The 25,482-nt window shown below is 42.1% G+C and overlaps 1 protein-coding gene across 1 annotated transcript in view; it reads left to right on the top strand.

Annotated features, from left to right (window-relative positions):
* The window catches only part of GRPR (gastrin releasing peptide receptor), a 31,358-nt gene extending 7,135 nt beyond the window's left edge, over window positions 1-24,223 (top strand). The window contains exons 2-3 of the mRNA XM_060001776.1: window positions 22,066-22,417; window positions 23,834-24,223. Coding sequence (XP_059857759.1) covers window positions 22,066-22,417; window positions 23,834-24,223 — 742 coding nt within the window. The remainder of the gene's footprint in view (window positions 1-22,065; window positions 22,418-23,833) is intronic.
* The last annotated feature ends 1,259 nt before the right edge of the window (window positions 24,224-25,482 follow it).

Here is a 25,482-nt window from a genome sequence, read left to right as displayed (position 1 = left end):
ATAGGGCAAGATACAAGGAAAGGGAGCTTCCTGGCCCTCTCCAGGTGCCACTCTCCCTGCATCTCCATGTGTTCACCAACCCAGAAGCTCTCTGAACCTTGTCCTTTTGGGTTTTTAGGGAGGCTTCCTTACGAAGTCATGATTGATTAAACCACTGGCCACTGACAACTGATTCAACCTCCAGCCACATCCCCCTCCTCAGAGGTCTGTTGAATCACGAGTTGAATCACTTGGTGACCAGCCCCCATCCTTAACTGCTTTCCCCAAGTCATTAACATAACAAAAGACACCTTTATCACTCTCAACACACTTAGGAAATTCCAAGGGTTTTAAGAGTGTGAGCCAGGGACTGGACAAGACCAAATGTATATGAGAAATATGTATTTGGTCATCTGAATGACCAAATATATATTTCTTATAAATCACAATATCTCACCTTGTTTGACACAGAGACCAAAAGAGGTGATGGAATTTGGCCTCGTCACAACAAATTCAGAGTAGAGTCACATTAGAACCCTGGTTTCCTCATTCCAAGTCCCAATTCCTTCAGGGAAACTGAAAACTTTTCTTCAGAAACCATCAAAACAAAGTCTGATTCCATTTCCCTTCTCTGGGCAGTGGGAGCTACTGATCCTGAACTCTTCTGTTCTGTGGAAAGATACCCTGAGTGATTCCAAGTTAGCCCTCTTCTGAGGGGATCACCCCAGTCATTCCAAAGCTCCTCTACTGTTCTAGAGCCCAGCTTCACTGATCCCAAGGAGACTGGCCATTTCTCACAAGGGAGGACAATTTAATGTCTCGTAAAGCAACTTTCCCAGGAAGTCTATCTGTTGAAGGAGTTTACATGAATCACCAGTCCATAACTTCTATAGGGTATGATTTTTCTGAAGCATACGCTGCCTCTCCAGAAGGAAGCTCAACTCCTGTCTCCCCATGGGGAGGGATCTGTCACAGCTGCTGGCCGGCTCTGGGAGTGCTCAGAGGGCAGGCGCAGTGGGAGGGGGGGTTCCCAGCAAGACTCTTTGAGTTGGAGTGCTATGGAGATAAGGGCAGCAAAGAAGTCTGACCTTGTCTCTCACACATTGTCTTTTAAAGTGGTAGACTTTTATGTGATTAATTATCATTTTTGGCGACTTAAAATGCATGGAGGCGAGACAGGTCACATGCTTAATCATGAAACATAGAGCATAGACTGAAAGGGCTCCCTGGTGAGGTGTTTTTGAACTGTGCTTCTCAATACCATCCTTTGAAAATAGACTAAATTTGCATTTTTGCACTTGTAAGTCCTCCTAGTGTGTGGGGTTTGCATAAATTCTCTCTTAATTAAAACACATGTTTTACAGAATAAAAGAAAAAATTTTTTCTTCATTCCTTTTTCTACTTCCCTGTAATAGATCAAGGGATCTTTTTTATTACAGTCATCTTTGAAATTCTGGTTATTAAGTATTGGATTAGTATCTGATATTTGCTGCTACATGAAATGATTTGATTTCCCTAGGAGCCCCTAAGAGGCTGCAGGTTCATTTTACACATTAAATGTCACCTTCTGTAGGAGGTCTTTGTTGGCCACTGAGACTAAAGTAATGACCAACGCTCTTCTATCATCCAGTTTCTTCTTTCAGGTTGATTGAGGTGTAACTTACACAGTAAACTTTTAGTCGTGCATTTCTATGAATTTTGACAATCTTCCACAGTCATGTAACCACCACCAGCACAATCAAGATATAGAACATCCCATCAGCCCCCCCAATTCTCTCATGTCCCTCTGTAGTCTATCCTCTTCCTCCACCCAGGAGGGAATTTTTTTTTCCACATCCAAACTTTCTTTAGTTTATAACCTCCATTACACACTAAGTTGTTCTTACAGAAAATAAAGCTCCTAGAAAAAGTAAAAGAAAAGAAAGAAAGAAAGAAAGAAAAAATCTCCTGGCAGCCACTGATCTTTTCCAAAATATATGAATGACATCATACAGTGTGTAGTTGTTTGAGTCTGGCTTCTTTCAACTCATGTTGTTGCATGTATCAGTAGTCCCTTCCTTTCTATTGCTGAGTCCATTGCATGGCTAGGTCACAGTTTGTTTATGCATTCTTCAGTTAATGGCTATTGGGGTTGTTTTCAGTTTTGGATGATGATGAATCAAGCTGTCATAAACATTCACATACAGTTTTTGTATGGATGTATGTCTCCATTTCTCTTGGATAAATATCATCCACTATAATCTTTTTGAGAATTATTTTGTTCATTTGTTTGTTTACTTGCTTTCTGTCTCCTACCACTAGAATATAAGCTCAAAAAAAAAAAAAAAAAGAGAGAGGCTATGGCATTCATTAGCATATTCACTGACACTAGGACAGTCCCTAACCTGTAGTAGGTGCTTGATAAGTGTGTATTGAACACATGAATAGATGGATACATGAAGGAAGGAATAAAAGAATGAATGAATTCTGGTAGGTTCTACTATCCGTGTTGCTGCAAATGGCAAAATCTTACTTTTTTATGGCTGAGTAGTATTCCATTGTGTGTGTGTGTGTGTGTGTGTGTGTGTGTGTGTGTGTGTGTGTGTATATACCACATCTTCTTTATCCATCCATTGATGGACACTTGGGTTGCTTTCATATGTTAGCAATTATAAATAATGCTGCTGTGAAAATTGGGGTGCATGTTTCTTTTCAAATTAGTTTTTTGGTTTTTTTGGATATATGCTCAGGAGTGGAATTAATAGGTCATATGGTAGTTCTATTTTTAGTTTTTTGAGAAACCTCCATACTGTTCTCCACAGTGGCTGCACCAATTTACATTCCCACCAACAGTGCAGGAGGGTTCCCTTTCCTCCACACCCTCGCCAGTATTTGTTATTTGTGTTCTTTTTGATGACAGTCCTTCTGACAGATGTGAGGTGATATCTCATTATGGTTTTGATTTGCATTTCCCTAATGCTTAAGGATGTTGAGCACCTTTTCATGTGCCTGTTGGGTGATATGTTTTTCTATAGAGAAATTAGAAAGATACCTCAGTCTTCTCGCATGGTTGATTCAAATTGACTTATTATTAATGAGAGGTTAGAAAAGTTTCTTTCAGCTTCATAACTCATTATTGGTAATGTCATATAAGTGTTTAAGGTTATTATCAAATGTTTAAGATCATCTGAGAAAGACACTATCAAGTTTCTTTCCTATACGGGCTGTAAAATTTCACAGCATTTCACGTTTTCTTGTGCCTTGAGTAATCTTAAATACTCATTTAATTGATGACGCCCATTAACCAATTTGCCATGGATGTCTTTGCATTATGAATTTTAAGTTACCTTCATCAATGTTGGTATTTTGTGGGTATGCATGACATGAGTGACTTCACACAAATGTATTTGCTATTTGTAACTTGGCTATAGGTTTCTGCCCTATAAACACAGACACTCTGATAACCTCAATTTTGCTGATATATTTGGGTTTTTTAAAAAATTAATTAATTAATTAATTTTTTTTGCTTCATTGGGTCTTCGTTGCTGCGCGTGGGCTTTCTCCAGTTGCGGCGAGCGGGGGCTACTCTTCGTTGTGGTGCACGGGCTTCTCACTGTGGTGGCTTCTCTTGTTGCAGAGCATGGGCTCTAGGTGCATGGGCTTCAGTAGTTGTGGCACGCAGGCTCAGTAGTTGTGGCTCACAGGCTCTAGAGCGCAGGCTCAGTAGTTGTGGCACATGGGCTTAGTTGCTCCATGGCAAGTGCGATCTTCTCGGACCAGGGATGGAACCCATGTCTCCTGCATTGGCAGGCAGATACTTAACCACTGTGCCACCAGGGAAGTCCCTATATTTGGGTTTAAATCTACCATTTTATTATTTGGTTTTTGTTGGTCTCACCTGTTTCATAATCCTTTTTCCCTCCCTTCTTGCTTTCTTTTCAATTAATTAAACATTTAAATTATTCTATCCTCCCCCCACCTCCTGGCATGAATTTGTTAATTATACAAACTCAATATTCTTTTAGGGGCTACTCTAGTCTTTACAACATGTATCCTTGACTTATTAAAATTTACTATAAATTAGAACTTTCCTACTTCCCAGACAAGGGTAATAGGACACTTTAACTTCATTCTAATTTCCTCCTGCCTTTTTTTTTGGTTATTGTTGTTCTATATTTCAACTCTATCCATTTAAACCCCACAAGACATTATGTTAATTGCTTTTACATACTTACATTTACTCACATATTTACCTTTAGATTTATTCCTGTATTCACCTTTTCTCGCTCTCCACTCCTTCCTGCATCTCTGTGACATCATCTGAGATTATTTCACTTCTGCCCAAAGAACGTCCTTAAGTATTTCACTTAGTGTAAGTCTAATGGGGATACATTTTATGGTTTCATTTGTCTGAAATTGTCTTTATTTAATGTCATTTGGAGAGGATAGAATTCTAGGCTGGCTGTTCTTGTCTTCCCCACTTTGAAGTTGCTATTCATTGTCCTCTGACTTCTGCTATGAAGTCAGATGTCAGTTTCATTGTAGCTCCTCTAAAATTATTGATTTTTTTCTCTTTGACTCATTTTAAGATGTTTCTCTTTATCTTTGGTTTTCAACAGCATTACTATGTTGCACTTAGGTGTGGTTTTCTTTGTATTTTTCCTACTTGAGATTCATAGCTTTTTTTTTCAACCTGTGGCTTGATGATTTTAGCCACATTTGGAAAGTTCTCAACCATAACAACTTCAAAGATTGTTTCTGCCCCATTCTCTTTTTGCTCTCCTTCTTTATGCTGTCTACATGTAAATAGAATAACTGCAGGTTAACTTAAAGCTTTTCAAGTTTTTTTCCCCTTTTGGTTGTTTTTGCTTTTATTGCTGCAGGCGATTTCATACTTCAGTCAGGCCTCTGTGACTGGGAACTATTTTAAACACAATTTCAGTTCACCATTTTGCCCATACATTTCTATTACCTTTTCTGTGTTTTCCATCCTTCTGTCTCACCGTACTTCACTCTGGCCATTTTCAGCTCAAAAATTCTCTCCAGTTGTGTCTAGTCTGCTTCTGAAGCTTCCATTTAATTCTTAATTTCAGTTACTGTATATTGCAATTCTAGAATTTCCATTTGATTCCATCTTGTCGCCTAATTTCTTGAATTAGTCCCAGTATATTGTAAAATCCCTCTTTGGTAACTCTAACTTGTGGAACGTCTATAAATCTGTTTCTATTATATATTTCTTCTCTTGTTTTTCGACCATTTTGTTTTCTCTCCCAGTATATGAGGCAATTTTTGTTTGACAACTTGATTTTGTATATGAAGAAGTGTAGATGATTTGGGGCTCTGGATAGTATTATCTTCCAGAAAAGATTAGCTTTTGCTTCTTGTGGGCAGGTAGGAGGTGGCGGTGTATCTGACCTTGTCAGGGATTGAATAGATTGGAGGCTGGGCTTGGTCTTTGTGAGAACTGGTCTATTTCTGGTTCAGTGCTACTACTAGGATGTACCTCTTTGGGCATCTCAACTGTAAGCCTGGAGTGTTTACCCTGGCTTCTCTCCTTTGTGGGCCCTGAATAATTTATTATTCCCCTTCATCCTGAAACTGCTAGAAGCTCTTCTCAGCTCTCAGTTTCTCTTGGTGCTGCTTGAAATTTGGTAAATGCCTTAAGGGGAAAATGATGCTGAGTAACAGCTTCATCTCTTTGCACTTCCTTTCTCTCCAGGATTTTGGCCCCTCAAATCCTTACTGCCTTGTTATTTCTCTGATGTTTTCAAAGGGATTTTCTAGCTTTTCATTTCTGGAGAGTTGGTCAGCAACAAGCTGGGTTGCCATTATCAGAAGTGGAAAATCCTGTACCACCTCTCTTAAAGACCTGATCTGCTGCCCACCGAGCTATCCACATCCCAGTTCCTCTAAAGAGGAGTCCAGAACTACCTAGTCAGACCTTTGAGATCAGCATTCAGAGAGATCAGCATCAGCATTTAATTGCTCAAATTAAATCAGCAATTTAGATGCAGAGAAATGAGCTCTGGCTAACCTCAAAGTGAGTAAGTCAGGAATCTCAGCTGAGGCCTGCGGCAGTGGACACTGCCAAGTATTATAGGTACGTCAAAGCCTCTGGGATCTTTCAACTAGGCCAGGTCTCTTAGCCCCAATAAGCAGGAGCTAGAGCTGACATTTAGTTATGCAGTGATTGATAAAAGCTGCAATTTTGTGGGAAGGACAGCGCCAAAATGTTGCTAAGATACGCTTCTTTAAACTTCAGTTCTTTATTACTTTTTCTTTTTTTGTATTGTACCCAGACTAATTGGCCAGTGGTGATAGCTAAAGGTTACATAGGAAAGAAATAGGGGGAAAACGTGAAATGCGGCACATAAAGAAATCTATTTCCAGTGTGAGAAGAATTTACTTTGACAATAGATAATAGGTCCATGTGACTCACTTATTTCTATGCTGTCTACATATAAATAGAATAACTACAGGTCAACTTCAAGCTTTTCAGGGTTTCTTTATTCTCTTTGGTGGTGCTTGTTTTTATTGTCAGGCAATTTAATACCAGGGTCAGGCCTCTGTTATGAGAAATACTTTAAACATAATTTTAAAACAATATAAAATTATGTAAAAACAAAATTACAGTAGTTTATCCGTGAGAACATATGGGAAATGCTTATTTATTTTAACATAAATGGCGGACAAAACAGATTGTTAAGAATTTCATTATCTTTTCCCTCTCCACTTTAAATGATTGGAAACATCACAGAAGAGCAGAAAAATCAGAATTTGGCATCTTTTCTTTCCTAGATTGTCAACAGAGGTGAAATTGAAGGTTAAAATGATGGCTTCAGGAATACATATATATACTACAAGATGAAGATAAATGTGGTCAGTATTTAGTTTTAAGCATTCTTCACTTGTGCTTTAAGAAGCCTGCAAATCCGAAGTGCTGTAGACAAATATAAGTGACTTGGGGATCCAGAGACGGAGGTTCTACTCTTGGTTTTCAGCTAACCGGCTGTGGGAACTCTGTGGGCACCAGTTTCCTCTTCTTTAAGTTAAGGAAATGGGACTTGAGGATGCCTAAGTTTTATATTCCATAGTTATATATAAAGCAGGTTTATAATCAAACATATTCTCATATGTCTGTACCATGATGACAGCAGGGCATATACCGACCTAGCATCATCTGTTCTGAGTCTTCCACGAAGGAGAATATACATGTGTGAGTATCATTCTCTTGTTCTTTAAGGACTTTACCTGGATGTATCTCAGTCCCTCGACCAGATTTTAAATCCTTAGTGGCCAGGGACTTTTATATCCATAGTGCCAAGGAGAGCCTGAGATACTAAATTAGTATTTAAATGTGCTGACAGATTGACTAAGTATCCTGAGCCATGAGTGTTTAATACTGGAAGACCAGTGCCAGAGGTTAGTGGCCTGTAGTCTTCACTATCACGAATTAATAAGCCTAATGGGCGGTTCAGTGTGAAATGCAAGACGGGCTTTCCTCTGTCTAAAGAAGGAACCACCAGCTCCAGTGTGGACAGGCAGAGAGCAACAGAAACGTGAGCCCTGGTCACACATTCAGTGCACATAGGCCAGGGACCGGGGAACCTTTTCCGTAAAGGGCCGTATAGTGGATATTTTTGGTTTTGTGGGCCATGAGGTCCCTGTTGCAACCACTCAACTCTGCCGTTATAGCGCAAAAGCAGCCATAGACATGATGTCAGCAAACGGTCACGACTGAATTTCAGTAAAACCTTATTTATGGACACTGAAATGGGAATTTCGTGTAATTTTCACATGTTGTGAAGTATTCTTCTTCTTTTGATTTTTTTCCCCCAACCATAAAAAATGTCAAAACCACTCAGCTTGTGGGCCATATGAAAACAGGCAGAAGGCCAGGTTTGGCCAGCTGGCTTTAGGTTGGTGTCCCTGATATACAGGCGTGTACACACTTGCTGAGGTGGTCATTTAGCAGAGAGAGTTTCCTATTTAGATGGAGTGGGACCTAAGGGGATCCATGACCCCTGTCCACTTAGCCAGGACAGACTTCCTAGGGAAGATCATAAAGACAGATCATACAGCTGTGTGATGCTTTACGGTATGAGGCACCATCATATCAGGCACATTAGCTTTTGGATCATCAAAAAATTGAGAGTCAGGCCAACGTTTTTAAGCCACGTGTCTTTTCCAGCATGCCTGGGTCCTCTGTGACACTAACAGTTGTTTAAATGAAGAAAATGAGAGTTTTAAACCCAGACTTAGCTGGGTTCCAGCTCCCATAGGAGGGAGTATCTTTTCATTATGCGCTCATGTAAGCAAGTCACCTTAAAATTGCTAAAAAGGGAAATTGTGCTCAGGGAGAATCATTTCTTCAGTACCCCCAGGGATTCTTCTGGACTTGAAATGGTTAGAGAAATAGGATGTGTTTGGGTCACAGGAGATCTCTTGGGAAAAGCCTAATAAGATGGTGTCCAGACTGATCTGGGGTAAGTGGACTTGAGAGGAGGATTTGGCTAGGAGCGTGGCAGCGGAGGAGTGGGTTATTTTGAGCATTGTGAACCCATTTCCTTACCTGCAAGTAAGACAATACAGGCCAGACAAATTGGGTGCACAGTTCTAGATTTTTAATTTTAATTATATATTTGTTCAGTAAGCAAAATAGGCATAAAATGAACAAGACATAGACCCAACACTTAAGAAACTCAGAGTCCTGTGACCCAGGGTGCATGAGCCTTTTTAATTTCCAGGATGGAATAAGAGAAAATGTCACTGAGTGTCCAGGGCTTATGCTTCTCTTGACCTCTTCTGTACCTAGTACAGGACCGTGCAAAAGTAGGTGCTGAAGATATGCTTTTGATTATTAAAAGTGCTAGTTTTTGAGGAGTGGGGATGCTTCGCTTCATTTAGACGGGACGTGTTGCACTGGAGCTAATCCTAGGAGGGATCTGTGAAGGCAGGGGCGTTGTCCTCTAGTGACCACCAGGGCTCCTCAGAGCTAAATGGACATGGTGCCCAGACAGGCCAGCTGGTATCTGCAGAGCGCCGCCTGCTGGCTAGAGGAGTCATGGGCATCTTGAGGCAGAAATGCTTAGGCTATATATAGACTCTAAAAAAGATCTCAAATTGTATGCTCTGGATTCTGTCCAAAAGACGAAGGAAAGTTGGAAAGAAATATATCAAAACATCACATGTAAGACTTATGGATGATTTTCTTCTTTTTTTTTTTTTTTAAGAATTCTCTGTCTAAATTTCTACAATGAACTGTTAACACTTTTTTTTTTGTTAACACTTTTATATTAAATTTTTTAACTGAAAAAAGTTGTTCAAATGAACTAACTGCCTCTAGACCACCTTCCTTGACATTGTCTTTGCTGAATCAAAGCAAACTTTTCCAATTGGTTCTTAAGATACCCCCAAAATTTCATGGTGACAGACTTACAAACTTTTTCCCTCCCTCCCTCCCTCCCTCTTCCTTCTTTCCTTTCTTCCTTCCCTCCCTCTTCCTTCCTTCCTTCCTTCCTTCCTTCCTTCCTTCCTTCATTTTATTATGTTTTGGAGGTTCACATTTAATAGAGCACTATTCATAGTAAGGATAAATTCAAAAGCATTGGATTTTGTTGAAGAGATGTCTGAGTTTGAGCTCTGATTCTTCTAATTGTCAACTGTGTGACTTTGGGCAAATTATAAGCCTCAGTTTTCTGATCTGTAAAAAGGGATAAGGGTATTTACTTTTCATATTTCACAGGACTGTTGTAATTTTTGTCATGGTGAAATGAAATAATGTGTTGACTTCTTTATGAAATGTTAGAATTCCCAGTCAAAAAAGTGAGTGTACCATTAGCACGATTGTTGTTTCTGTTCATAAGGGAGCTAAGAGAGCGTGGTTGAAATCTCACCTGATTTATGTTCTAGTGGACAGTCACTTGAAAAGTGTTGGGAGCTGTACCAGGCACACAATAAGTGCTAATAAGTTTTGGTTAAATAAAAATTGAAAAAGAAAACGAAACTGAGACAGCCTGCTTATACAGAAATAGCTAATTATGGAAGTGGGAGTAGAACACGGGGCTCCCAGTCTCCCTCCAGTCCCTCTCTCTCCCTGTCTTGGGCTCCTTCACCACTAGCGTTTACCTCCGCGATGCTGGCAGGATCAGCCTTCTGGGCCAGGAGACCTAATAAGCTACAAAGTTGGGTCATCATATCTCCACGTATAAAACCTCTCACAAAAGGTTATTTAGATATAGTGCTCTTAAATTTTTATAATTAGCCACAATGACTCATATGCCATGATGGTATTTTTGAGCTTTAATGATTCTTATTTTGAAATAAAAAAAAGATAATATTTTACTGAGATAATTTAGAAACTTAGAAATTCTTTTTTTTTTTTTTTGCCGTACGCGGGCCTCTCACCGTTGTGGCCTCTCCCGTTGCGGAGCACAGGCTCCGGATGCGCAGACTCAGCGGCCATGGCTCACGGGCCCAGCCGCTCCACGGCATGTGGGATCTTCCCGGACCGGGGCACGAACCCGTGTCCCCTGCATCGGCAGGCGGACTCTCAACCACTGCGCCACCAGGGAAGCCCAGAAATTCTATTTTTATCCCCAATAATTTGAAGTATATTTAAAAACTGAAATTGTCTCATTTTCTGTATATGTTTGATAACTTAACTGGACCAGGGGAAGAACTGACATACTGGATGCGGTTGGTGGACCCCAGAGGTCACTTACAGACCTGGGCTTCCTGTGTTTCTCTGACCGAGGGTGATCCTGGCCAAGGGAAGGTGTGCGGCAGGCCGGAGTGCCCTGAATTAATACTGCAGGACAATTCTCGACCAAAGAGGGATGGGAGTCGGTGGGTAGACACACCAGCCTCCTCGGCCCTTGGTGGCAAGTTCTGGAATGTGCTCACCACAGTCTCTCAGGGGGTCCCCAGCTGGCCTGTGCTCCAGTTGCCCTGTGTGGTACCCTATATTGCCTTTCATCCCCTCCCTGTGCCACTTCCCGACTCCCTCCCTGTGCTTCCGGAGAGCCCCTCCCAAATAAACTACATGCACCTAAATCCTTGTCTCAGGGTCTGTTTGGGGGTGAATGACAATTTATATAGACAATTAATTACCCAGAGTCTACTATACCCTCCACGCTAGAGCATGGGTGATTTTTTTTTTCTGTCTTTGTGATTTTTTTCCCGATTCTCTGTGTATCTTCTATGCCACGCAGTAGAGTAAATGCAGGCTGTGTAACTATCATTTGAGATGGGATTTATGAACGTTCTTCAAATTTTTTGGCTCATAAATTGCTGAGGGCTTCCCTGGTGGTGCAGTGGTTGGGAGTCCGCCTGCCGGTGCGGGGGACGTGGGTTTGTGCCCCAGTTCGGGAAGATCCCACATGCCGCGGAGCGGCTGGGCCCGTGAGCCATGGCCGCTGAGCCTGTGCGTCCGGAGCCTGTGCTCCACGACGGGAGAGGCCGCGGCAGTGGGAGGCCCGCGTACCGCAGGAAAAGAAAAAATAAATAAATAAATAAATTGCTGAAAAATTCTAACAAGTTATAAATATATGTTCCTCTCTCCGTAACATTTTTGAGGAATGGCCTTCGAACAACTTGTGCCAGGATGTTTGCACACCTACTGAAATTTAACTGGGTTACTGCTTTCCTTTGTCGTTTTAAACATACCCTCTGGCAACTGTAATATTTCATCCTGTTTATACCCCTTCTGATGGGCTCCTTACAGGATTAGCACTGAGCTTTGGAATTAGATCATCCTGCTGAAACCCAATTTGGGCCCAAGGGTTAATAGTTGCTCAACTCTTTCTGCCAAAGCACCATCAGATGTCCAACAGTTGCCTGTGTTTGTCTTCCCATTCTATACCTCAGCTTCTACATCCCTCAGAGCCCTACACTTCTGAAACCTTCCCCATGTCGTTGGCTCTTTCTCTAGCCTCCTTCCAGCCTTTGGTTTTTAGTCTTTCCCTGATGCCTTTTTACCTCTGCTCCAGTGTCTCACTGAGATGGCCTCTTTAAGCCCTGAGAGTTCTGAATATATGAAAGAGTCCAGACCTCACTCTTGGCCTCAGGCCACAGAGAACTTCAGGGTGTATATATGGGGGTGAAAATGCAGGAGATTAGGTATAACAGACTCAAGGAGGAAGAATAAAAATTTTGTGTCTGTCTAGAAAGACACTACTTTCCCCATGGCTGCAGCAGGCAGGGAAGAGACACTCTGATCCTTTCTTTGGTTTTCTTCCTTAGTTCCAATACCAGTAAAGGGGAGCAGAATTTGCCCCAAAATGTGCCTCATTGGCATAAGGATAATTTTCGACTTTTTTTTTTTTATTCTTTAAGAAAATAGCACAGGGACTTCCCTGGTGGCGCAATGGTTGAGAATCCGCCTGCCAATGCAGGGGACACGGGTTCGAGCCCTGGTCCGGGAAGATCCCACATGCCACGGAGCAACTAAGCCCGGGTGCCACAACTACTGAGCCTGCGCTCTAGAGCCCGCGAGCCACAACTACTGAGCCCACGTGCCACAGCTACTGAAGCCCATGCGCCTAGAGCCCATGCTCCGCTACAAGAGAAGCCACTGCAATGAGAAGCCCACGCACCGCAACAAAGAGTAGCCCCTGCTCGCCTCAACTAGAGAAAGCCTGCGTGCAGCAATGAAGACCCAACACAGCCAAAAATAAATAAATAAATAAATTTTTAAAAAGAAAATAGCACATATAGGAGAAGCTCTAAAAACTGAGTAGAAGTTACCCTGTTATAGGAAACATTTACATTTATAAGGGAAATCTCCATTTGTAAGGGTGTCTCCCTTTTGGTACCAGGAAAAAGAGGATGACTCTAAATCTCTAGAAACTTATCAATGTAGAAGGCGTGGACTGAAATCTGTAGAATGAGCTTGTACTTTACTGTTCTTTGCCTGGTAACCTCCTAGGACTGGCTACCCCACCCACTTCTTTTTTTTTTTTTTTTTTTTTTTTTTTTTTGCGGTACGCGGGCCTCTCACTGCTGCGGCCTCTCCCGTTGCGGAGCACAGGCTCCGGACGCGCAGGCCCAGTGGCCATGGCTCACGGGCCCAGCCGCTCCGCGGCATACGGGATCCTCCCAGACCAGGGCACGAACCCGTGTTCCCCGCATCGGCAGGCGGACTCTCAACCACTGCGCCACCAGGGAAGCCCTCACCCACTTCTTTGGTCTTTAGCTGAAGATGGTATTTAAGGTGATGGCTCGGGTCTTTTCAGGGAGTTACTCAGTTTTCCTGGGTCTCTCCCATGTTGTCAAGGAGGTATACATGTTATTAAACTTCTGTTTGTTTTTCTCCTGTTAAGCTGCCTTTTATTGTATGGGGTCTTAGTCAAGAACCTAGAAGGGTAGAGGGAAAATGATTTTTCTTCCCCTACACTAGAAAGCCCAGGTTGCCTGGTCAACCACAGGACCATCATTATAGGAAGCAGTAGGGCCTGGTGGTAGAGGCTTAGGGGAGAGCCTGCATGGGCTCAAATCTTGTTTCCACTGCTTAGCACTGATGGCCGTGGAAAGTGTACTTCGCATCATTTCCCTCATCTGTAAAAGAGCAATAATACTAGTACCTGCCACATATTATTACTACTAGAACTGTTGTGAGGATAAAAAGCAACATTTTAAACAAAATTCATAGCTTAGTTACCTGATCCACAGGAAGTCTCCAATAAGTTTTAGCCATTATCATTGTTGTTGTTTTTAACAGAATCAATCTAATTGAAACCCAGGTACAAAATTGTCCTGTTCCTCCACAATCTGTTACAAGAAAGAATCCCCACATGACACTTACAGAGTAAGCCTTTGAAGAAAGTAAATATTTAGAAGTCTAACTGCCTGCATCCATTGTACCCCAAATGTCTCTTCCATCTGCTGGATGGAGGAATAAACAAAAATACTTTGATTGGGAAACAGAGCCTTCCTTACATAATCAGAGGTAGAACTCTACATACAGGAAGGTCATCTCATTGACGTGAATCCATACTAAAGAGCAAATGACTGATACACACTCCCTTCCTCAAAGCAGGGAGACAGTGGGCTCCTCCAGGGGGAGAACACAATGGAGGGGAAATTTTGATTCACAAAGGTGTAACTTCAGGATTTTACTCAGAGGTGGTCCTGCGTGGATCCACGATCTGTATCTGGATCTCTCTGAAGAAAATAAGAAAAAATATGAGTACACTTTGTAATGTGGATCTTGATCCTCTGTCTTGGTCTGAGTTTTAAGCTCCCCTCTTCCGGATACAAGAAGGTCTTCACTGCAGACCCTTAGAAAGCCCCCTGAAACCTTAGCTAAATTTTCTGGAAAGTGTGTTCTGGGACAATGGACCCCAAAGTGGAGTTCACTTCTACTTATTTTGATTTTTATTTAAAAATAAGGATGAATTAAAAGTTAATACTGTGTAGTATCCAAATTGAGGCTCAACCTGTCACTGAGTCCACGTCAGAGGGTCCCTTGTCATGTGCAGCTCAGGCAGCAGGAGTGGGGTTCCCGCCATGTACAAGTCTCAACAATGACCTTACTCTTCCCTGCACTTTCAGCTAATAGAGAGGCATTACAGACTGACATCTGCTTGTGCATAATCTAGTGTTAATTAACCTCCCTAAATGAACATTAGCTTCAAAATATTCCTGCCAAAACAAAACAGAGCAAAACAAAACCCCACAGATTGTAGATGATACTAAAATTGCAACTCCAAGAGAACAATATGAACATAGTAGAGAAGACACTTCCCTCATTCCTGGTAGAGTCGCTAATCAGATATGACACATTCAATCCCATTGAAATTATAATTATAATAAAGTTTTCCCCATGACAACAGCATTTACTGTTAATAAAATATATACCACATTATTTTAAGATTATTATTTTACTACTTGCTCGTCTTTTAAAAATTCTATATTTTAGAGTAAGTTTTCTCCCCAACCTGTTTATGAACTCTTGTGTAATACCCACCCACATTCCACAATGAACATTTCCTAGATTTTGTTCTTACTCTCTTTGTAGCACATATATATGTAAAGTATATAATAATTATATGTCTCTCTAGTATATATATTTGTCTGTTTGTTTTGTTTTATTTTACTGAACTCTGGAAAGTAAGGTACAAACATCCTGACCTTTCACTTCTAAGTACGTTTGTGTATTTCCTAAGAACAAGGACACTCTTCTACATAACCCCAATGCTGCTATCATACCCAATGAAATTAACAATAATTCCTTAATAGCAAGTAATGTGTAATCCATGATCAAATTTCCTCCATTGTCCCCAAAATGTCTTTTATAGCTTTTTTTGCCCCCTAAATCCAGGACCAAATCAAGGCATATGCATTGCATTTGGTTATTATATCTCTGTTTTTCTGGCTTTATTATGACATAATTGACACATAACATTGTATAAGTTTAAGGTGTATAACATAATATTTTGACATAGGACATATTGTGAAAAAGATTACTTGTTATATCTCTTTAATCTCCTTTAAGGTAGAATAGTAGCTCCCCTACATTCGTCTAAAACGATGATGTTGACTGTTTTGATGAATCCAAGCCAGTTATCTTGTAGAATGTGCCAGAAGTGGATTTGTCTGATTGTTTCTTCAAAGTAGATTCAGGTTAAAAATTGGAGACAAGAACACTGCATAGGCAATGTTATGTCCTTCCCATTGCATTGCATAGGAGGCACAGGATCGCAGATTGTCCTGCTATCAGTGATGCTAAGTTTGATCAGGGCCACATTATGAATTTCCTGGGCCCTTTGCACTTTTACCTTCATGGCATCCTTTCGCCATAAAACATATAAAAAAGTATATTTTATAGTTGTATTGGCACAAAGATAAATATAATCCAAGGTGGATTATGTTTATTTTTTTCCTGATTTTAAAAGAAATTAAAACATTTTCCCGAGCCTCTAAAGTTATCATGGGCCCCAGACCCGTGCCTGCCTAATGGAGAAGTTCGCCCTGGGTTTGACCCCTTGATTAGAGAGGTGACCTCTGGACCTCCCCAACATAAAGGTCCATTTTCCTTTTGTAATTAAATAGTAATCTGTGGGGAAACTCTTTGAGACTATGTGTATACCTTGTTCCCCGAAAACCTCTCCCTCAGTGGTTTTACTATTTTTGCTTGAATCAGTTATTACATTGAAGGTTGCAGGAATTATGTCCTGTTCAGGGATGAGAATACTGAGGTGCAAGGAGTCTGTGATTTGTCCAAGATCACAAAGCTAGTGGGTAGAATCACCATTAGGAACTAGGTGTCTCTGCTCCCAAATTCACATTAGAGCCCCAAGGAAACTGGAGTATATTAAGAAGGAGTGAAAAAGAGCATTGGAGTTATTTGGCCCAGAGAGAAGAACAGAAAAGGATGACTATAATCTGTTACATAACTAAAGATAACAGTTGATGGGTACCAAGGACCAGCAAACTCTCCATTTGCAATGTAATAGCTCAAAGGAGGTAAGACTCCATTGCTCTGGACCACAGTCATTTTACAAACCAGCTAATAATTACCTCACATTTCTTCAGAAAAGTTCTTGGCATTATTCTCAGGAGGAGATAAAGCCAATGTTTAATAGTCTTGTCAAATCTTATTAGGTATTAGGATTCTAATTTAAATGCTGACAATGTGTCAATTACCCTAGAGAACATTTAGTTCATTTCGTTTTCTCTTCACCTCAGGCCTCTCCAGGTAGCGTGCATTAGGATTGTAATCGAGGTTTTAAAATATTGTTGTTCAACAATTCCTACAGACTTCGGTAGGTAATTGTGAACAAATAGGGGCTGAAATGCTGGATCCTTAAAACTAAACAAACTGCCCGTGTTTGAATAAAAGACATACCTTTCTGTGGGCAAAGGTTGCCAACCCTGGGTGTGGAAACCAGCTACTTCTACTTGCCAAGAATCCCTTTGACACGTTAATCTTGCAGAGAGAATGTTTTGGACCTTTCCGGTGTTTGCATAAGAAAAATGAAGCACGGATGTTTTCAGAAGTGGGAAGCAATTGTCTTTGGCCCCATATTGTCAGAGGAGTGAATTGGTCATTCTGTGGAAGAATGACTCTTACTAGGTGTGCGAAAGTGAATCTGCTGTCGCTTATTTATGAGAAGTTGAAAATAAAAGACACATCTGCAAGTCCCATATTATTAATCTTAATTGATTAGCAAGTATTTGCTGAGCCTCTACTTTGCAATAAGTGGTAAGAGGAACAGGGGACCTGGAGCATTTTCAGTGATACAGAAAGAAGAGAAGAGGAGAAGATATAAGCTTCTGACCTCAGGAACTTACGAGAAAGTCAGGTAGAAAAGACATGCCCATGGAAAGCTAGCAAGCAATTCAAGGTAGTGTAGAGTAAGCCTAACACGAGAAGAGTAAAATTAGACAGGTTGGGAGAAGCAATGGGAATTATCGAGGCCTAGATTGATCAGCAAAAGCTTCAAGATGATACTTATAAGCTGGAATTTGGAAGGACAGCCTTCAGATGAATGGAGACTCTGGAATCAGGCATGACGAAAGGGCAGAGGCAAGAAAGTGATGGCGAATTTAAGAATAGGACACAGACTAGTCTCTCTCTTGAGTACAATCGAAAGTTGACAGCTCTTTCTTTCAAAGGACCGGAAGTGGGGGATAATCTATGCGAAATGATCCTGGAAATAAAATCTGATGATGGCTTTAAATGACCACCATGTCTAATTGTTCTAAATAAGGCTCTTTTGTTGACAAAGAATGGTTGCCACTTAAACTAACTCAAGTGAAAAGGGAACGGGAGAATTGTAAGATTATAACAGAACACCTCTTGGACATTCAAAAGTAATTTGTGGGCCAGGAACCAAGGACCCTCTGTACGACTTACAGCCACATCATCTCAGCTTCTTCTGCTTTTATATCTGCCTCATTGTCTTTGTCTCACTCTACCTACTTTGCTTATTCATCTTGCACTGATCCCTTCCTCAGCATCATAATATTTTATTGCCATCATCTACGATTGACTAACTACATCCTCTCAATTTTTCAGTTTAAATGCTTAAGAGAAAGAGAGACTCTTTGGTAGTTGGCCAGGCAGTTTATCGGCTGGTTTCGATTATTATTGGCTGGTATCCATCCTAGTCCAACCAGTCATCACTCTTAAACGAGAACCGCCCAGTGGGGTCTCCCTTCATTGGGAGCTCCAGGCAGAGCAGCCCAAACCAGAAGATATAGACTGCTATGTTCCAAGCTCTATAGAACCATTAGACTTCCAGGGAACAGTTGGTATGTTCCGTACACATTTGGGAAATGGCTGGTCTATTTTTCTATCTCTAGGAAGGATTTTCCCAGAGCTTTCTTCTTAAAGAGCTGTACTATCCTGAAAAGAGCTGGTCCCAAATTGAATATTGACTTCACCACCTCTGAAACCATCTGAGCTTCAATTTGTTGCCTGTAGAGTGGGGATAATAGCACCTACCTGTTGGAGTTGTCTGGAACATAAATGAGATCATTTCAATGCTATTCTCTGCTTGGCACAAGGCAAGAGCTTAGTAAACGGGATTTCTGTAATTTCTTTGCTATTTTATGAATATTTCATAATAGAAAACTGTTGGCAGTGCATTTTTACTTATTTTTAATTGTAAAAATGATATATGAATATTTTAAAGCAAACCCTACACATTATATTATTTCACTGATAAATATTTTAGGGTGTGTTTTTGTTTTGGGGGGTTTTTTGGGGCTGCGTTGGGTCTTCGTTGCGGTGCGCTGGCTTCTCATCGCAGTAGCTTCTCTCGTTGTGGAGCACGGGCTCTAGAGCGCAGGCTCAGTAGTTGCGGCACATGGGCATAGTTGCTCCGCAGCATGTGGGATCTTCCCGGACCAGAGCTCAAACCCATGTCCCCTGCGTTGGCAGGCGAATTCTTAACCACTGTGCCACCAGGGAACTCCTAGGGTGTGTTTTTAATAAATAAAGATTTTTTAAAAGCACAGAACCACAATACCACTATTATACCTAATATATTAAAGATAATTCCTTGATATCACCAGTACTAAATCTATATTTGATTTTCTTCAATAGTCTCAAAAATATCTTTTTATGGTTGTTTGGTTTGGATCAAAATCCAAAAGGAGTCTACATATTGCACTGATATCAGTCAGTCTATAAACCATTTTCTCTGCTCTTCTATGCCATATATTTGTTGAAAAAATGGGGTCATTATTCCTCTAGAATTTTCCAGTTCAGGATTTGACTGACTGCGTCATCTAGCAGGTTCTTCTATCCCCACATTCCTTGAAAACTGGTACATAGATCTAGAGGCTTATTTAGATTTAGATTCAAATTATTTCTCTGGCAAAACTATAAAAGAAATATTTTATACTATCTTTTATGTTTTAAAAGTTGTGAATTTGAAATAGTAGCTCAATAGTTCCCATGGCATTTTGCACTTAGGAATACAAGACTCCCAAGAGAGAAGGAGGTAAGCCATTCGCTCTGGTTTCTGCTTCATGCCTGAGGGAATCACCTTCCCTTGGAGAGTTAATGGTACTTGTGACTGCTATCTGCCAGAAAATGCACATGGAAGTCATAACTACCAGTTTATCTCTAATGGATTTATCAGAGATATCTTTAGTCATATACATCTCTGGCTGAGGATATTCACATATCTTTCATTAAAAATATCAATTCCGGGCTTCCCTGGTGGCGCAGTGGTTGAGAGTCCACCTGCCGATGCAGGGTACACGGGATCGTGCCCCGGTCCGGGAAGATCCCACATGCCGCGGAGCGGCTGGGCCCGTGAGCCATGGCTGCTGAGCCTGTGCGTCCGGAGCCTGTGCTCCGCAACGGGAGAGGCCGCAACAGTGAGAGGCCCGCGTACCGCAAAAAAAAAAAAAAAAAAAAATCAATTCCTTGACTACATTCTAAACTAGGAATTAAAATGTTTGAAATGACTAGTGACTAGAGAAAGCACCACAGGACAGTAGAACCTCCTTTGAAATTTTTTTTTTTAATAAGTGTTTTGTTTTGTTTTGTTTTGTTTTTTTCGCCATGCCGTGTGGCATGTGGGATCTTAGTTCCCAGACCAGGGATTGAACCCGCCCCCCTCCCCTGCATTGGAAGCGCGGAGTCTTAATCACTGGACCGCCAGGGAAGTCCCTGTAATTGTTTTAAATGCACTAATACAAATTATGGACGGAAAAGCAAACCTGGGTACACAGAAGCAGGACTACAGTGTTGTTCTGGAGTGTTGGGGATATCTGATAAATACTCACCTTTTCTCCCCTACCTGAAGTGGGAACAGAGAACTAGATGTAGAAATAAGACAGATGACAATAAAAATAATTACTTCTATATCTCATAAAGCTGTTTGGAGAATGTGACCTAGGTGCCCAGCAATAATGAACTTGCAGACACTGATCTTCTAAATTACATATGCCACTCCCCTTGTCAGGGACACTTAGAGAAGCACAGGCCTCTCTCAGCCCAGTGCACATGCTGGGTTCTTTTTCCCAAACTCACCACTCAAAACTCACTCCCCCTTCCCTGGAGGGTCGCAGAAAGTGAGCAAGAAGTCAGAGTGCAGCCAAGAGTGGTAACTCAATGGAGGTTTGATCAACATGGAAATAAGTGGAAATAACTGTTCCTTTCTCACTGAAGTCCACTATATAAAAGAGCATCACAGGCAGAACCCAGTGTCAGCACAGCGTTTTCAACAATGAACACCCTCACATTTAGGTGGTCCCAACGCATACCACCTTCTACACTATAGCAGCTCATGTGCAGTAGAACAAATGTTTGTGCCGTGTGTGCAAATCGCAGTGCTGGCAGATACCAAGATAGAAAAAGACCCAGTCTTTGCCCCCCAAAGGCTCATCCTCTAGTGGGTTCTCAACAGGTGGACCCAAAATAAGTGTGTGGCCCACTGTGCTAGGCATTGTGTGGGGAGTTGTAGCAGGCATGGAGATGCTCTGCTCAGACCTCCCTTGAAGGAAAGACTTGCTGTTCAGCTCTCAGCTCCTTCTGGGTCCACTTCACGTTTCAAGCTATGGTCATGCTCTTCTTGGGCAGCTCCTGCCTAGTGACAGAACCAGGTAGCAACTGAGGTCACCTTCTTTTTGGGTGGCCCCAGCCAGTGACCAAGCCAGGTGGTGATACAAGGGCTTGGCCATTTCCACCAAGACGGGACCCCTTCATTGGGCAATCTTTGCTCCTGAGCTTCCCATTGGGCTGGTGTAGGGCGACCAGCTGTCACCGTCACTGGGACTGAGAAGTTTCCCAGGGCATAGGACTTTCAGTGCTAAAACTGGGAAATGCCCAGGCAAACTAGGATGGTTGGTCACCTTGGCTGGCGTAGACCTTGTCAGATCTGCATCAGGGTCTGACAGCTCCCTCTGCGCAGTCCTGCCTCCTTCCCTTTCCCCACAGGTGTTCATCAACAATAAACTCTGTGTCCTCCTGACTACATCTCAATGTCTCATTCCCAGAGCACTCGACCCACGACAGGGGCACAGGTAGCACAGAAACCAGGAAGGACCTAAATATTGCAAGAGAAGATGAGGCTGAAAGAGAGGGGGCGGGGCGGGGAGATTCATTTGTTAATTACAGGGATGCTTCTGTGTGTGACTTTTTCAGCGGACTATTTGTTCTGCAACCTTTGAAAAAGAAAAGAGGCTTATGTAAATACTCAGTGACAAAAGGTTTCCTAAACTGCATTTGAATACTCAAAATGAAGGCTTTGCCAAAAAAAAAAAAAAAAAAAGCCAACCTTCTTGTTCCAGCATCCTTTGTTAAACACGCGTTGTTATTCATTTCTGTGATTTAAGAAGAAAAATAAATAGAGCTTCAGCTTTTCTGAGAAGTATTCTTAAAATCAAGAAAGAATGTGGGCAGAATATTACTGCAGGGGGAAGGGAGCAGCACCCTTCAGGGCCAGGACTAGGACGAAGTGAGCCAGGTACTTGGGGTGCAGCATTTAAGGAGGCGCTGGCTGTGAGTTCAGAGTCAGCGCTTGCATGAACCTGACAGTCAACGCCTCCTTAAGTATTGCACCTCAGGGGCCTCACTGGCCTCACCCTAGTCCCGGCCCAGGCACCCATAATAGTAATAGATAACTTCCCTCTTCCCTGCCCCAGGTACAAAGCCATCGTCCGGCCAATGGATATCCAGGCCTCTCACGCCCTGATGAAGATCTGCCTCAAAGCCGCACTGATCTGGATCATCTCCATGTTTCTGGCCATCCCAGAGGCTGTATTTTCTGACCTACATCCCTTCCACGAGGAAAGCACCAACCAGACCTTCATTAGCTGTGCCCCGTACCCACACTCTAATGAGCTGCACCCCAGAATCCACTCCATGGCTTCCTTCCTGGTCTTCTACATCATCCCGCTGTCAATCATCTCTGTTTACTACTACTTCATCGCCAAAAATTTGATCCAGAGTGCTTACAATCTACCCGTGGAAGGGAATATACACGTCAAGAAGCAGGTAGGTGCTTAGAAGTGATTCATTTCCTCCTTGGGGATTTGATTCCTTGCGTTTCTTTAGGACTCCACTGACAAGTTCAGTATCTGGGTGGTCACGTTGCCTGATTCTGCAGTAGAAGTGGTGAGTGATCTGTGGCCAGATGGTAAACAGGAACTCCTAGCTTCAGAAGACTTGGCATGCAGGTGTTCTTTAAGAATCTGGTTCTCTCATTAAAGAAACCTAGGCAAGCGAGGCGTGGAGAACCTGAAAGCTTTGGAGTATGTGTTTCTTTCTGAGAAAAATCTGTTGTTGTTTTTTAAAAAATAAAATGTTGAGGCCCCTAGGGATGTGACTTCTTTAAGCTCCAATCACATTGTTTGGTGGGAAGACAGTTACCACATGTGATAAAGCAGAAAGGGCAGGAAAACGAGGCTGGTTGAAGAAAAAGCAGTAGTTTGATTAAGATGGGTTCACGTTGATTTGAGTTCAAATCCAGGCTTCCTGACTTACTTACCCTTTCTGAGAGTCAGTTTTTTATCCATGATGAGGGTAGTAACCCATATATTGTAAGGCTGTTGGAGGATCACAAGAGAGACACATGTACCCCCAGATGGCCCAGAGTGCAGGATGCCCTCCTTATGTGTTAGGCTCCCTTCTCCAATCCCCCTGTCACCCCCGTAATTTCATCCTGTGGTATAAATGGTAGAAACCAGGGGCTCTGGCTTTGTCGTCTTCATCAGTTTTTGTCTTCTAGTCCAAATGTAGATCGTGTGGTATTTATGATGGAAAAGCAGAAAGACTCCCTCCATTTAAAACGTGTAGCTGACTCAGTTGGAGGCTTCACCCTCTAAAATTCTTTTTTTCCCTCATCAATTATGGGGGGAAAATGGCAGTTCTCAGTGAAACTGTCTCCCTGCTTGAAAGACCTCTCAATGGTGAACATCCATTGTACCCCAGATTCTTTAAAGAGAACAATGTTTCCCCTTGCCGTAGCAGAGGGAGTTGGGAAAAAAAGGAGATGCTCAGCCCGCTTTTCTCTGAGACCCTTCCTGTGTTATATAGGCCAGAAAAAACTTGAGAGTAAAAAAAATAATAATAGGCAGTTATCTTGGTTTGGCGAATGAGGAAGAACAAAGCTGGCTGCTTTTTCAGGCATCAGAGGGAAGAAGAAATTATTAACTGTGGAGCCGAGAAAGACATGAAGTCATATGGCTGGTAACTGCACCAATGCCCTCCTGAGGACAGAGGGGGCACTTACTAGAATTTCATCGTGCAGTCCACTCGAGCATGTAATCAACTTTGTTTAAAGAGCTCAGAGGCACATTGGAACTATTGAACTTGTTTTCTGTGGCCTTGTGAGCCCGTCCATTTCCCTAATTCATTTTCCCCATCTTTTGCTCTGCCCACATCTTTGCCTCTGTGTCACTCTGTCCTCAGATCGAATCCCGGAAGCGCCTGGCCAAGACAGTGCTGGTGTTTGTGGGTCTCTTTGCCTTCTGCTGGCTCCCCAACCATGTCATCTACCTGTACCGCTCCTACCACTACTCCGAGGTGGACACCTCCGTGCTCCACTTCGTCACCAGCATCTGCGCCCGCCTCCTGGCCTTCACCAACTCCTGCGTGAACCCCTTTGCCCTCTACCTGCTGAGCAAGAGTTTCAGGAAACAGTTCAACACCCAGCTCCTCTGTTGCCGGCCCAGCCTGATGACCCGGTCTCACAGCTCCGGCAGAAGCACCACCTGCATGACCTCCTTCAAGAGCACCACACCCTCCGCGGCCGCCTTCAGCCTCATCAACGGAAACATCTGTCACGAGGGGTACGTCTAGACTGACCCTTGACCCTGCCCCCTAGGGACTCCTGGCTTTGCCGTATGGCTGGTAAGGAACCCTCGCCTCTGTTGTTGTCTCTGTACCCTCCAAAGACCCTTTGGCAGGCTCATGAGCGATGTGGGCGGGTTGGGGGGAGGCCCAAATGGGTCACCATTATGTTGGAAAGGCCCATCAAGGCGTGTGTTTTCCATTTCAACTTGTGAATGCTGCTTCTGACGCAGAGCAAACTTTCCCTTTTTTAGAAAAGGGAACAAATAGGAAATCATTATTTTAAGCATTAAACCCTGACATACAGATGTGCTCAACTAAGTCATAGAAACTATACGAACAACCAGATTTATATAGCAGAGAAATTGTACACTGAATGTCCACTTTGTGAAAGACTTCACCTTGTCGTTTCTTTAAGCACGAGTCAGTGCTTTAAGAATACGATTTGAGTCGTTTTTCAGGAATACTTATAATCACAAACCAAGGAACTGTTTTTTACACTTGTAATATGAAAAGTCAACCCTAGGCGAGTCCCATGTATAAGGGATAGTCCCCAAACTGATGACACTGGAAGCCAATTTAAAACAAATCCCTGAGTGTCGATTGTTTTTAAAAGACATTGCTGAGGACATAGGAGAAACACTCACCACATCATTTTAAGGCAAAAACACAACCAAACACACTGACACATATATTGAGGTCCAGGTGTAGCTGGGGAGTGATAGCTCACACTCCGAATTCTAACTCAATGCAGGTCCTTTTTGCTGTTGCCCAATTGCAATCATCCATGGTGTGGTTCCACCATATCAGAGAAATCCTTCGCGGGGAAAATTGATCATACTATCCATTCATCAAACATGTATAGAAGTGCATAAAGTACAGTATTTATTTTAGGCATATAGGTTTTCAGACAAATGTATTTACTTCTGTTTGGCTGTCCTTGTCTGCTACAGTGAAGAAGTAGTTTCACATGAGAAGAAAGGGATCATATCTGAGCGGAAATAGAAACATGTTTACATTTAATATCTGCTTTACCTAAAGTCTGTGGCAGGAAATGAATTCAATGTCAGTAATATGTGTTTCTGTCTCAGTATGTGTAAGAAAGTTGCAGGGGGAGGTCTCAGCTTTAAGAACTGATTGAAAGACAGCTACAGATACATTAAGTTTCTACTTATGAAGAGTATTTATGAAACAGCCCATGTGCAGAAAAATACTGGACTTAAATCTTTTTTGTTTTCTAAGTGAGTAAAAGGATTTGACTCTCTTTC

This window comes from Delphinus delphis, chromosome X (genome assembly GCF_949987515.2).
Source record: "Delphinus delphis chromosome X, mDelDel1.2, whole genome shotgun sequence".
In the NCBI taxonomy this organism is placed as follows: domain Eukaryota; kingdom Metazoa; phylum Chordata; class Mammalia; order Artiodactyla; family Delphinidae; genus Delphinus; species Delphinus delphis.
The sequence above is the reverse complement of the archived record's forward strand: the minus strand, read 5'-3'. Positions and strand labels throughout refer to the sequence as shown.